The sequence below is a fragment of the Panthera leo genome, chromosome C1 (assembly GCF_018350215.1).
Source record: "Panthera leo isolate Ple1 chromosome C1, P.leo_Ple1_pat1.1, whole genome shotgun sequence".
Taxonomy (NCBI): domain Eukaryota; kingdom Metazoa; phylum Chordata; class Mammalia; order Carnivora; family Felidae; genus Panthera; species Panthera leo.
Window position 1 is genome coordinate 64,906,733 of NC_056686.1, and position 13,763 is coordinate 64,920,495.

The 13,763-nt window shown below is 37.7% G+C and overlaps 2 protein-coding genes across 29 annotated transcripts in view; one reads left to right on the plus strand and one right to left on the minus strand.

Moving 5' to 3' along the window:
• FUBP1 (far upstream element binding protein 1) overlaps positions 1 to 8,433 on the minus strand; it is a 74,287-nt gene extending 65,854 nt beyond the window's left edge. For 3 of the 25 annotated variants that reach the window (XR_006206178.1, XM_042952280.1, XM_042952281.1), the window contains exons 1-4: positions 8,026 to 8,432; positions 2,214 to 2,304; positions 1,288 to 1,350; positions 435 to 473 (exon numbers count right to left, since the gene is read on the minus strand). Coding sequence is in view for 20 of the 25 variants with exons in the window: in XM_042952280.1 (XP_042808214.1) it covers positions 435 to 473; positions 1,288 to 1,350; positions 2,214 to 2,304; positions 8,026 to 8,145 (313 nt within the window). In the remaining 5 variants the exon portion in view is untranslated. Of the gene's footprint in view, positions 1 to 434; positions 474 to 1,287; positions 1,351 to 2,213; positions 2,305 to 3,230; positions 4,009 to 8,025 lie in introns of those variants that run through there. The other 22 variants (XR_006206180.1, XM_042952288.1, XM_042952285.1 and 19 more) reach the window with 14 other exon arrangements.
• Positions 8,434 to 8,641: 208 nt separating this feature from the next.
• Positions 8,642 to 13,763, plus strand: part of DNAJB4 (DnaJ heat shock protein family (Hsp40) member B4) — a 48,098-nt gene continuing 42,976 nt past the window's right edge. For 2 of the 4 annotated variants that reach the window (XM_042952309.1, XM_042952313.1), the window contains exon 1: positions 8,642 to 8,771. The gene's annotated coding sequence lies outside the window, so the exon portion shown is untranslated. The other 2 variants (XM_042952310.1, XM_042952314.1) reach the window with 2 other exon arrangements.

Genomic DNA, 13,763 nt, shown 5'->3' on the forward strand with positions numbered 1-13,763 from the left:
AGTTTCCCACATATTTAACACAATTATATCCAACAATTCTAAAATCTTTCCTCAATACACACAGTATCTTTAAGAGAGTAAAATTTCATGCAGAATACTTAAATCAACATTGACAGTGGTCAAGAAAGTCACTGTAATGGCAGAGATCATCAGCAATGACATAGGAAAAAAACTGTCCTTTCTCAAGGGGTGCAAGCTTAAGTTAAAAATGGAATTATAAAACAAATTGAATACAAAAACAATTTAGCAACCAAATCTTATTAATATATACCCGGCCATAACTGAAGTGGGAGATTATAAAGACATGAAATACATATTTACAAAGCTATTCATGGCCTTACACTAACTCCAAAGATACGCAACAAAAAACGGGAACAAAACCCTCGTATTAAATTCCAGTTACTTTAGCTTTTGACTCAATTTAAAATACTTACAGTCATTTTGAGGAGCAACTTTCTTAGCATCTGGTTGATCTGCAAAATTAAGAGCTTTTTAACTTTTTGCCAATAAGTACAAATACAAGACTTAGCTAACCCGTGCCCAAGTAAGAATAAATATCAATGTAAACACTTATTGAAATAGCTGAGGGTAATTATCATTTGAACCAAAAAGTGCCAATACTTATCCCAGACTCTTAATAATCAAAAGAAACATTACATTTCTTTAATTCTTTTCATGTTTAAAAGATGCACAGACATTAAAAAAAAATTCTTTTTGATTGTATCAAATCACTGACCTTAATGTATGTTAAGCACTTTAGAATGATACAAGACAAAGTACTTAGGTCCATTACTAGCAAAATATCACATGCTAAAGGCTAATGATGCTTCCCACTGTAGGAACTGAAGACTGGAAGAAAAACAGAACCTATCAGAACGTGAAAATTTGACATATCAAAAGTTGAGTGTATCTGACAGTGACCACAAGGCTATGCAAAATAAATAAAAAAAAATCACATTACAAGGCAATCTCAATCTAAACTATTCTATTGTTCCTAACCAAACATTTCACGGCATAAACTTCAGCAGAAAAACTCAAAGCAACTACATGACTACCTTCATCTACATCCTTTACACAGATGAATACAATGCATACCTTAGAATAGACAACCTACATCTGAAAGTACTACATTTTCCTCCCCCCTTCAAACTTAAATGTTTAAACATCAGAATGTTGTGCAGCAAAAATTCAGACACATAATCCAAGAAATATTTGTGTCCATTTAAGAATCCACTGGTTTATTTCACGTTTACATACTAAACACAGGTAATAAATAAAAATTCCTGCCTTTAAAAGGAGAGGGCATTCCCTCCCAGTGTGTTGTACTGCTCGGACTTGTCCAAGAGCCATCTACACATAAAATAAAAAGAATACATTACATACAACATCTGAAGCATCATTAGCTCATTTTTTTGTATATCAAAACCTCACTATAAATGTGAAAGACACTTAAATAAAAGAAAACCAAGTACACCTGGTCAAAAGCTACAAATACATTCTATAGGCTCATTCAGAATCCTCCTTAAAAAAAAAAAAAGTTAAATAAATAAAATGGCAAAAAGAAAATGTATCAAAATTCATATATCAAATCTAAAACAAAAAAATACTTGCAGACTTCTAAGTTCAGAAGCTTCAACAATTATGTTTAAAAAAAAAAAAAAAAAACAAAGCACTGTAAATCTACTTTTTTAAGCCACATTTTGAGTTAAACCTGAAACACAAAACAAGGTACTGAAACAAAAAAAGTAACATAAAAAAAAAAGGTATAACCTGCAACACACTAGAGTAGCAAGCTATAGCAACATCAACCTTTAAAGTGAAATCTGAAATAGTAAAATAATGAAAACATAGCATATAAAGATTAATTCATGTATGAAGAAAAAAACCCAGTGAAATGTCTTCTAAACATTTTATATTTTTGTTCTTTTCAGTATGTTAACAAGTTGTCTGTGCAAACTGTCAATCTGGCACAATCCTAAAAAAAAGAAAATGTTGTTTTCTACTAAGACAAAACTTGCTGATTAGCTCAAAATTTTACCTACCTTGTCTAAGGTCTTTTCCCCCCTTTCCTTCTGAGGCCAATATAAACCTTACAATTTTAGGAACCTTATTATAAAAGTAATGTTTCAATAAAGAACATGCAAAAAATATTAAAAACCGCCTTCAACTAAACTGTGTGTAAAACAATTAAAATACTTATGACTACAACTTACCTCCGTCTTCCAAAGGTCTTTTTTGTCCCCCATAACCATAGTCATTTGAATTCAGTGATGTACCAGCATCACCTCCAATTTTTGCTGCAATCTTAAAAAACAAAAGCACACCATCATTAAGAATAACACTGTAACTACTATACACTACTCAGTGCCAAATTTCTTCATAAATTTCCTACTACACATATATGCTAAATATCTAACACATAAGTAAATTAATTTGAAAAAGAAATTATTAAAATTACAGATCAATGTATTAATACATTTAATAACCTCGATGAGTTAACAATCATCATCTGGAATTAAGCTTCTGATAAATCTCTGTAAGAACAAAGAAGTAATCAATCAGCAATCTCCAGAATCCAATGACCAAATAAATAGCTTTGAGGAAAATCTAGGTCTTAATTCTTCTCCATGGCTCTCTCCCATGACTCTTCAAAAAGTGTGCTGTGGGCACAGAGAATGTGAACACCTTATGGGACTTCAAAGCTGTGTCGCCCAATAAGGTAAATGCTAGTAGCTACATATGGTTACTGAGTACTTAAAAAGTGGCTAATCCAAATTGAAATGTATTTAAATGTTAAATACATAATGGATACTGAAAACTTGAAACAAACATAAAGAACCGAAAGCATCTTAATTTTTTAAAAAATTACGGGTCGCCTGGATGGCTCAGTCGGTTAAGCGGCCGACTTCGGCTCAGGTCATGATCTCACGATCTGTGAGTTCAAGCCCCGCGTCGGGGTCTGTGCTGACAGCTCAGAGCCTGGAGCCTGTTTCAGATTCTGTGTCTCCCTCTCTCTGACCCTCCCCCGTTCATGCTCTGTCTCTCTCTGTCTCAAAAATAAATAAACGTTAAAAAAAAATTTTTTTTTTAAATAAAAAATTAGACACATGCTAAAATGGTAATATTTTGGGTACGTTGCATTAAATAAAGTATGTAACTTGCATTGTATTTCTATCAGACAATCTTGTTCTATAGAAACAGGGCGTGGGGAAAAGCCTGGAAAGCTGTACCTGTAAGAAAAGTCTCAGCTACAGAACCATAAATCATTTCAATCTTGAAGAATGGGGCAAATAATTGCTTGCACTTAAGTAAACAAACATCACATGAGACACACTAGCTTCAAGTCACAAGTAGGACACAACCAGTGGATATCGACTCCATTTTTCTATGAAAGGGGAAATGAAACTAATATTAGTTTCTGAGTGTCAGCAGTAAGTCAAATTCCACACTATGTTTTATATTCATTTTGTCACTGAATCATCACAACACTATGAGGTAAGGATACTTAGGTAGAGATCCATTTTACAGTTGAAAAAAATCTCGAGAACTTAACTCAGATTACATAGTCAATGGTGGAGATTCCCAATGATTTCTATACAGCTCCATGCTAATTAATTAATTACGATAAGGGGTGCCACTGAAAATGAGTGACAGGCTCATTGGAGTTCATTATATTAATCTGTTAATTTCAAGTATGTTTGAAATTTTCCATGATAAAAAAAAATTACACAGAAAAACCAAACTTCTGGTGTCTAGAATTCCCCCAAAGAGACTGATATGAAATGAAAAACCCAACTGCTTCATTACAGTTAGGAAACTATATTCAACGACTTGAGTCTTAAAATCCACTTACTTATCACTTGAGTCTAATATATGTTGTCAGTTACCATATGCCAACTGTTCTTCCTAGGGTTTCTAGATTTCCCTTTTCCTCACCTGTAAATGCAAACACTAACTCAAAGCATATCAGGACTAAATATTAAAATTCTTAATTTAAGAAAGGCTTTGTGGTTTGCCTGGCTGGCTCAGTCAGAAAAGCAATGGGGCTCTTGACCTCAGGGTCATGAGTTCGAGCCCCACATTGGGTAGAGATTACTCAAAATAAATAAATAAATAAATAAATAAATAAAAACTTTGAAATAAAATAAAAAAGGCTTTGGTCAATCTAACCTTCCTTAATCATCCTTTCACTTTCTCAAAAGCCTGTTCCTTGTCTTTGAGTATCTAATTAAAATCTTATTTCTTTTTCTGAAAAGCTTCTTCACCACATTTAAAAACAACTGCTTTTCTACCCTTAAGTTTTAAAAGCTTAACATCTGAATTGTTCCTTAGGAACTTAAAATACACTTCTGTGGCACTGATGAGCACTACAGTATTTCAGGCCGAGAGAAGACCGTAACTACTGTTAAGTACTACTGATGATAGGAAAATGGTTTAAGCTGTGATACCTTCTGATAAATCTCTGTAAGAACAGAGAAGTAATCAATCAGCAATCTTCTGCAGTTAGCTTTTGTAAATGCTGCAGAAGTTTGCAGAGTAGTACTTCTTAAACTCCTTAAGAACTTCTGCATATAGAAAGAATAATTTATACCTCCCTATTATTCACTGAATAGTTCTAAAACTATCCAAATGAAAATGGAAAAATGATACCTTGTTCACTCAAAATAATGTTACACCATCTCAAAAATTCAGAAACAATACAAAGACATTACAGAAAAGCTCTCAGTAAAAATACTACCATTTTTAATGACACAACATGGTCCTCTCCCTACAACACAAGAATATTTTTAATCATCAAGCTTTGCTATCCTGTCACAAAATATAAAAAACAAAACACCCAATATGCAAGTACTGGTTTCCTTCCTTCCCTCTTTCTTAATGTTTATTTTATTTTTGAGACAGAGTGAGCAGGGGAGGCGCAGAGAGAGAGAGAGGGAGACAAAACCAAGCAGGCTCCATGCTGTTAGTGCAGAGCCCGATGCGGGGCTCGAACTCACCAGTCAAAACCAAGAGTCCAACATTTAACCGACTGAGCCACCCGAATGCCCCTAAAGTGCTAGTTTTCAGTTGAGATTAATGGTAACTGAAAAGTCAACAATTCTGTTTTGTAGAATTTTCATTGTATTCAAACAACATAATGCAATCTGAATCACTTTTACAATCATCAAGAAAGATTTCAAGAATAACTGAGTACTTAAAGACTAACAGCTGTTTAGAAGTGAAGGCATCAGAGCTGATAACCTTAACTTGAGATCTACCACTCATTTAGTGCCAGTCTAATTCACTTCTATCTTCACATAACCTCAAAGGGGGGGAAAAAAGGTAGAGAGATACATTTTGATTTCCCAGTGTTTCAGAGACAGAACTGATTATCTAATGTGGTCACCAAAATCCTAACCAAAGAATCCCAACCTCACCCTCTGGAGTTATAGCTTAAAATACACAAATATAAATCTTTCAAGTATACAGGTTAGAAACCCTAAACTAGAAAAGCAATCTGGTGCTCCTCTGCTGACGTTAGCTAAGAGAGTATCTTAAAAATCTGCAAATTTCACATTAAAAAATAAGCCATCAGGATTCTCTGGAAAAACGATTGGGCAGCTTGGTCTAAACTACCAGATGGCAAAACGAGCTAGGTAGGGACCAGGGATCCTCTTCACTTGTCCTGCATTAACAAAGAACTGTCTGATTAAAAATGTCAACAACATGCCCACTAATACACAGCTCTCTGAGGGCAAGAAGCTATCCTTGTATCTCCTGGTCCTTCCAAGAACATGGCACAATATGCCAGACAAAGAAATCTAAGGTTAGATGGGGATTTTGGGAATATAATCCAGGATGCTTTTCATATAAATAAAAAAGTAGTTCAGATGTTAACCTAAACTTGTTCCTTCAGTCCAAGTACTCCTCCCTGTATTCCATTTATATAATCAGACAAACAGCTACAACGGACATATAAAGGCATCTTCAAATGTAACCAGAAGGGGAAATTCAACTCAAAAGCTAAATTTGGGTATCTCAGGTTTAAGGTCAGTTCTGTAAAGAAAAAATCAAATTATTACACGAAGACATCTGTAAAGAATCATATTACAGCAAGGACATTGAGGCAGCTGACCTACTGGCATAAAAAGAGAGTATAAGAAATCCATAGTTTGAGGACAATTTCTGTATTTAAAAAAGCAGTGTAACTTAATCACGAAATTACAGATTAGCCAATTTTTAATTAAAGCATGGCAACCCAAAGTCTTTCAGAAGTTGTATCCACCTGTACTCACCTGATTTCCACCCTCTTTCCCCCAACCAACATTATCCTCCAGTGACTTCCTTCATGGGTTCTTGTTATTCCAAAAACTCCCATACCTTTGCACACGCTGCTTCTTTTCTCCACTGATCAAACTCTCACACATTCTTTAACGTCTTGCTTAAAATATCAGTCCTTTACTTTGGCAGTTACGCACCCCACTCTTTGGTGTTGTGTACAGTGCCTGACTCAGCAGGAACTCTATAAATGTTTACAGAACAAGTGGATAAATTAACGGTGCCCATTTTTGTCTACTCCTCTCTGAAAGCATTAACAAATACTACTATTCATTTGCATTTGGTTTCTTGACTGTATCAACACTTCCTAGAAGGCAGAACTCCAATTCATACAGTAAAAAACCCTCTAGTATCTAAGTAGTGTGTGGCACAAATTAATTCAATACACTGGTTGAAAAAAATTAGGTGAATCTTTTAATCCAATCTAATAAAACTCCAATAAGAGTGTCATTTAAAAAATGTTTCAGTCGCTATTCTAAAAATGTTCAGAAGTAATAGAATTCAAGTAAAGAAACTACAGAATTAGCATTAACGGTAACTTTTTGTTGACTGTCGGATATTTCTGATTATAAACCAGTATAGGTATATTTTTATTTATAACGTGTTCACATTACTTAAAAAAGAGCTTATTATTACATTATTGCAGATTTTATGCAGTTTGACTCAAATGATCCTTTAGTGAAAGTGGAGGATGAAAAAGGTTAACGAAGTGAACTCCTTAATGCAAACAAAACACAGCACAGTATTAGTATCTGATTAGCGTTCGCTTTAAACACTAATCTAAAAACGTCTAGCACCTAATACGCATGTCATAACGAGAATAAGATTTTGCTTACATACAAACACATACCAACATCATAACATTTTAAGTTATAATTATGTTAAGGGACTACCTAATAAAGGTAAAGTTCAAACTAATAAGTCTTTACATTTCCTGGAGTAATTTTCTGTTTTTTAACAGCTTTCATTTGGGAAAGAACTGCCTTGAGGTCATATGTACGCACCTACGTAATACAAAGAAGTGTGGTCAGTTTACGACTCTGAACAGAGAGGCAGATTCAAACTGAAACTTCGGGTATAATGGGCCTGAAGCCATTTTGAGAAATAAGGGGGAAGAAGTGGTAGAACACTGACACGTAAATCCTGCTCTGAGGAAGGATTCCAACCTCGGATACTAGTATTCTCTGAAGCCTCTTCCTTGTAGATGTGAAAGTGAACGAAAGCGAAAAATTAATTTCGAGAGAGCTCGGATGAACTGGAAGCTGTGAAAACTGCTTTACTGACATAACCCTTCCTTACTATGGCTCTTGAGGACAAACCCTAGTCCTCTAACTCATTACCAGAACCTTCCATACTATTGTGTAAAACTACGCGCGCTTTATCCCATGGTGGAGGATGTTCATTCTGAGAGAAAGGAAATGCCAAGCTAACTCCTCGGAGAAGGAAGCGCGACTGCCGCAGAAGCGAAAGACCTAAAGCCATCTATGCCTAACGCGTTGGGGTTCTAAATGGCTTAAACACTAAGAAACACAAAATCGAGTTCCAGCCTCTAAACTGTATTACCAACATGGGAACCCTGAGTCTCCTCACATTTCAGAGCCCGGAAGGGCACTTCTTTCCTCTTCCTCATGCGCGAAGTAGCGGCCTACTCAGCCAGCGGCCAATTACCGTGAGCGTTCGGAATCCCGCCGCACGGTCCAGACTTACCTGCCGTGCTCTCTGCAGCGCATCTTTGAAAGCATCGTTAACTCCTCCACCACCACCGCCGCCGCCTCCACCACCAGCTGAGCCAGAGGAAGGTGGAGGCACTGTTGAGTAGTCTGCCATGTCTAGGCTACAGAGGCCGCTGCCGCTTCTTCGCAGAGATGTTCCCTCAGCCAACTGCTAAGAAAGAAAGAAAATGGCGGCCGTCGAGGCTGTATCACATTCTTGTGCGACCATCGTGCCGTAAAGGGGCGGAGACTGAAAGGAGAAAAATCTCGCGATGTTTTGAAGCGACGCGCTGCTGTGGGGGTGGGGTTGAAAAAAACAAGGTGAAGCAGAGAGATGTCGCGAGAAGTGTGTTCACGATATCGCGAGAGTGAAGTTTATTTTTGGCGCCTCCTCTACGCGCATTCGCGTGTTGAGACTGTGTGGTTGTACTTCCGGGGTGGTGGGTAAGAGTGGCGCGGCGACCCCTGTTGGCTGGAGTTTCTCAAAACCTGAAGAAAAGGAGTAGTTGCTTTCTATTGGTTGCCGCCTCGGGGAGGGAGTGTGGGTGAATTTTCCTCCAAAGGTCCTTCCGTGTATCCATGGGAAAGTGGGTGACGTCGACGGGCGTTAGGACGACGCAACAGTATCTCGAGAGTGCCGCAACCAGGAGTGCGCCTGGGAGAAGCGTGCCCGGGACGCCACGCGGAGATGTTCCTGAAAACGTCCGCCCGGCCTAGCGGGATCTCGGCATGATTTTCAGGGTAGTAAAGTGTCCCTGTATTTTACTTCTAGATTGCCAGGTCTTTTAGCTTTATCACAAGTGGGGATTAATTTAGGCTGGAGGCCTTTTAGTTCTTGAGCTGATTTCGACATCTTGTGTAAATAATGTGGATGAAGCTTTGAAGTTATGACGGCCCTATTCTTTACCTTTAAAAAATGTGACTGCTCCTAAAATTCTGTTGTAACCACACTTAGTAATCTAGTATTGTATGTGTCCGGGATCAGTTTTATTGAGATCATCTTATAAGAACAACATCAAATTCTTCTAACAATATTTTGCCCCTTCCCCTACCGGTAAGAACCCACATGTAATGTTCTGAATTGTCATCCCTGGACTAGATAGCTTTGTTAATGTGTATATTTTGTTATCTGTTCCCAATTATCAGGTAACTTAAGGCCTTCCCGACATATGATGGCATGTAATTTACTGCAATATTAGTAGTAGTTTCAGATTCATGGGGATACTTCGGGAATCTTATTTAGGAGTCGACCGAAATGGTTTTCTCCCCCGAATTCTTTTATTTTTGGAGAACAAAGACCTAGGTAAAATGAACTTTATCAACTTGGCATTTTGTGTTTGGTGAGTTAGGTCTAAAAGAGTACTTTCCCCATTGCTAGTCTTAAGAGTAACTGGGAGAAATGTGTGCTGCTGTCTTACTGATAACTAATGTGTGCATTTGTTCAAGGCCCCAAATAAGTTGGATCATTAGACAGTTATATGCATATAGCTACAATTGTGGCATCATTTTCCTCCAGTGAAGCTTTTCTTACCATCTTAACGAGTTATACAGTTTTGATTATCTTTTTCAGTGTTCATAACTATCCTTTTAGATTTGGGTTGGTGGGTGGGATTTCTATTTGGAAAAGCAGTGAATGTATTGGACTACATATTTAAGTATAACGTAAAAAAAAAGACTGTAAAACGTTGTTGGGTGGTATTGCTAAACAAAATTTTTACAGTTGTTTTGAAAAAGATTATCCAACAAATGGCATTTATTAATCAATTGATTTCTTCATATTAATTAGACCTATTCCATCCTGATCAATGTAATGTAACCACAGAGTGATATAATTTACCCTCAAATAAACTTTATTTCAGACAGTATTAGTTGTCTCTAAATATTGAAAATAAGGGCCTCCATTTCTAGTTTATTTGTAGACTGTCCTGGAAGAATGGGTATTCTAGGATGGGACCCAGTTGAAATCAGTTTAGATAGGGATATCTTAACTTCAATACCATTTAGACTGTTTGATCAGATAACTCTATATTTTGTAATACTAGTATCTAGTGTAATATGTTTAGCAGCCTTAGCCTCTACCCATAGATGCCAGTAACACACCCCCCCCCCCAGCCACAAACACACACACACACACACACTCAGTTGTGAAAGTCAAAAATGTCTCCAGATAGGCAAAATCATCTCACATTGAGAACCACTAGTCAGCCTTCATTCCTGTGCCTGCCTCTCCATTGGGAAGACCTATTTATCATACTTTTGAGGTATATTCCAAATTCTATTAATTTCCATTTCTGCTCCCAAGTTACCATCACCTCCATCCTGGACTGTTATAGTATTCTGGTTGGTTTTTCTGCTTCTACCCTTACATGTCTACAGTTTGCTCTTTAATATTATGAAATTTCATACAGAAAAGTATGTAATATATGTGTAAGTTCTCAAAAGTAACAAGCAGCCGTTTCCAATATTTTTGAAGCTCAAGCCTCTACTTGATGATTGTGTTGCAATTGTTTATATAGCAGCTTGAATAATGTCTTTAAATCTTTTTTAATTAAAAAACTTTTTATTTTAGAGAGAGAGAATGAGTGGGGGAGGGGGCAGAGAGAGAAGGAGACACAGAATCTGAAGCAGGCTCCAGGCTCTAAGCTGTCAGCACAGAGCCCGATGCAGGGCTTGAACCCACAAACTGAGATCATGACTTGAGCCAAAGTTAGACAACCGATTGAGCCACCCAGGTGCTCCTTGAATGATTCCTTTATAACATAAATCAGGTCATCTCACCTTTGTGTTCCTATTGCACTTTATTATTATTTTTTTTTACCTTTTAAAGAGAGTGCATGTGTGCACGTGAAGGGGAGGGGCAGAGAGAGATGGAGAAAGAATCCCAAGCAAGCCCCTCACTGTCCGCGCAGAGCCTGATGCGGGGTCTGAACCCATGAATCACGAAATCATGACCCAAGCTGAAATCTAGAGTTGGACGCCCAACTGACTGAGCCACTGAGGCAACCCTTCCTATTGCACTTTAAATCCTATACCCTGGAATAGTGTACAGGCTCCATATAATCAGGCCACTGTCTCTAAACATTCCTCCCTTTTATTCCACTTCACCCACCTTGCTGTCCAAGATCATTCCTGCCTTTAGGATTCCTTTTTTTTCTGCCTGGTGTGGATGCTCTCGTAGACTTTCACATGGATAATCTGTCCTCGTCATTCAAGGCTCAGTTCAGATGTCACCTCCTTAGGCCCTCTCTGACCTCTAGTTGTGCCATTCTGCAATCACTATCCTATTACTTCTGTCTCTCTCTCTCTTCCCCCCCCCCCCCCAGCCCCTCTCCCTCACTTGCACTCTCTCTCTAAAAATTATATATAAATAAGTGTATATACATATATATGTGTGTGTGTGTGTGTGTGTGTGTTTACTTGTTTATTGTCTCTTTTCCTTTAGAATGTAAACTGGAGAGGGAGGACTTTGTCTACCTTTACCATTGACCTGTCCCTAATGTCTAGTCTTAGTGTTCTAGATATTTGCTGAATGAATAGAATATTGAAAAAAATCTGTCTCTACATTTTAGTTGATTTTGTGACCTTAGGCAAGTAATTTAGTTGCTGTGTCTCAGATTTCTCCTCTACATTATGACAACTTGCTTTGCTATCCTCAAATGAGGTATCTGTGAGTTCTTCAGAAACCAGAAAGTGCTGTAAAGTGGAAATTAATATTATTAACATGTAATTCAGTTTCTGGCATCTTATCACGAAGGAAGGCTAATCCATGTAAATTTTTTGGATTACAGCTATGTTCAAATCTTAGTTTTAGTAAAACCCAGAATCCTGCAAGAGCAACTGAGTTGTGGGAGAAATAACCAGTGACTTTTGATTAAGCTATATGTGAATTCTCAGTCTACACAATCGTTTTAAACCCATTTGTATTTTGCTGGTTATTCTAGGTAATTTCATTATAACTGATGAAATCAGGATTTTCTTTAAACTTTTTTTTTTAACGTTTATTCATTTTTTTAAGAGACAGAGACAGAGCATGAGTGGGGGAGGGGCGCAGAGAGAGGGAGACACAGAATCCAAAGTAAGCTCTAGGCTCTGAACTGCCAGCACAGAGCCTGATGCAGGGCTCGAACTCTCAAATTGTGAGATCATGACCTGAGCCGAAGTTGGATGCTTAACCGACTGAGCCACCCAGGTGCCCCTGAAATCAGGATTTTCTTAACTAAATTCATTCCCTTTTGCAATGTAACTTTTCTTAAAAGTGGGTATATCATTGCTAATCTAAAATTGGTTTATTGTGCTTTGAGAGATTAGCTAAATATTTGACTAGATTATATTTTATAGTCACACTTTTAACACAGAAATTGGTATTTCATATTTCATTCTTAGGATGAAGCAAAAGTTAGTGTCTGAATTTACAGAAGTCTAGCGGGGAGCATTTAGATTCACCAAATAACAGTGAAAAGATTAACAAGCATAATAAAAGTTGGGCTATTAAATGTACTGGCAAGTTTCTTCATTTTACCTTCTGACTTATTGGTTACCAAATGACTGAGTGACCTTTTTCTTAGTACAACTTTTCACTTTTGGAGTTGGTAAATCTGAAATATTAACAGATTCTTATTTTTAGCTATTATAGAAAAGTAGTCCATTATTGCTTTCTTTTTTTCTTTTTCTTTTTTTTTAGTTTTTTATTTATTTTGAGAGAGAGAGGGACGGAGAGAATCCCAAGCAGGCCCCATGCTGTCAGCATGAGCCATAATCAGGGCTCAAACTCATGAACTGTGAGATCATGACCTGAGCCAAAATTGAGAGTCGGATGCTTAACCAACCGAACCATCTGGGTGCCCCCCATTATGGCTTTTTAACAGGCATTTTAGAGTGACAAAATTGTACAGGCTTCCTGCCTCACCTTTATGCCCATCACCTACCTCCTAACAACTCTTAGGCAGAAGGATCTGGTAACTTCTTGCTATACTCTGTGTCATTTAACCAGGCCAGTATTTCCTCAGTATCATAGTCACAAAAGATTCAGTTTAGATGTGAGGAGGGAAGTGGCCACTTCAAATTAAACATACCAGGATGTAGTTAGGGTGTTTGTTCATTAGGCTGGTCACTGGTCTTTTTTTTTTTTTTTTTTTTTTTAATTAATTTATTTATTTTTGAGACAGAGAGAGACAGAGCATGAACGGGGCAGGGGGGGGGGGGGGCAGAGAGAGAGGGAGACACAGAATTGGAAGCAGGCTCCAGGCTCTGAGCCATCAGCCCAGAGTCTGACGCGGGGCTCGAACTCATGGACCGTGAGATCGTGACCTGAGCTGAAGTCGGACGCTTAACCGACTGAGCCACCCAGGCGCCCCTGGTCACTGGTCTTAATGACTTTTATATCCCTTCTGACTGAGTTTCTAGAATTCTGTTTCAGACTAAGGTATGAATGGAAGCAGGGTATATTTGCATCTTAGAGGACAAAGTTAGCACAAATTGACTTTGGACCATTGTGGAGAACCAACAGCTTGACCAGTGTCTGAAACTGGAGGCAGCCCCAGATAGTGGAAAAGACTCTGGACTTGGTCCCAGAGGATCTGTGTTCAAATATAACCCCTGTGCCCTTTGGTAAGTCATGTAACTTTTTCCTTTTACCAGCATACCAAAAAGAGGGCAATTACTCTTTCTGAAAAGTAGCCAACAGTAAAGGATAATAAAAAGTCTTACATAAACTTCTGAAAGGGAAAATAGAAG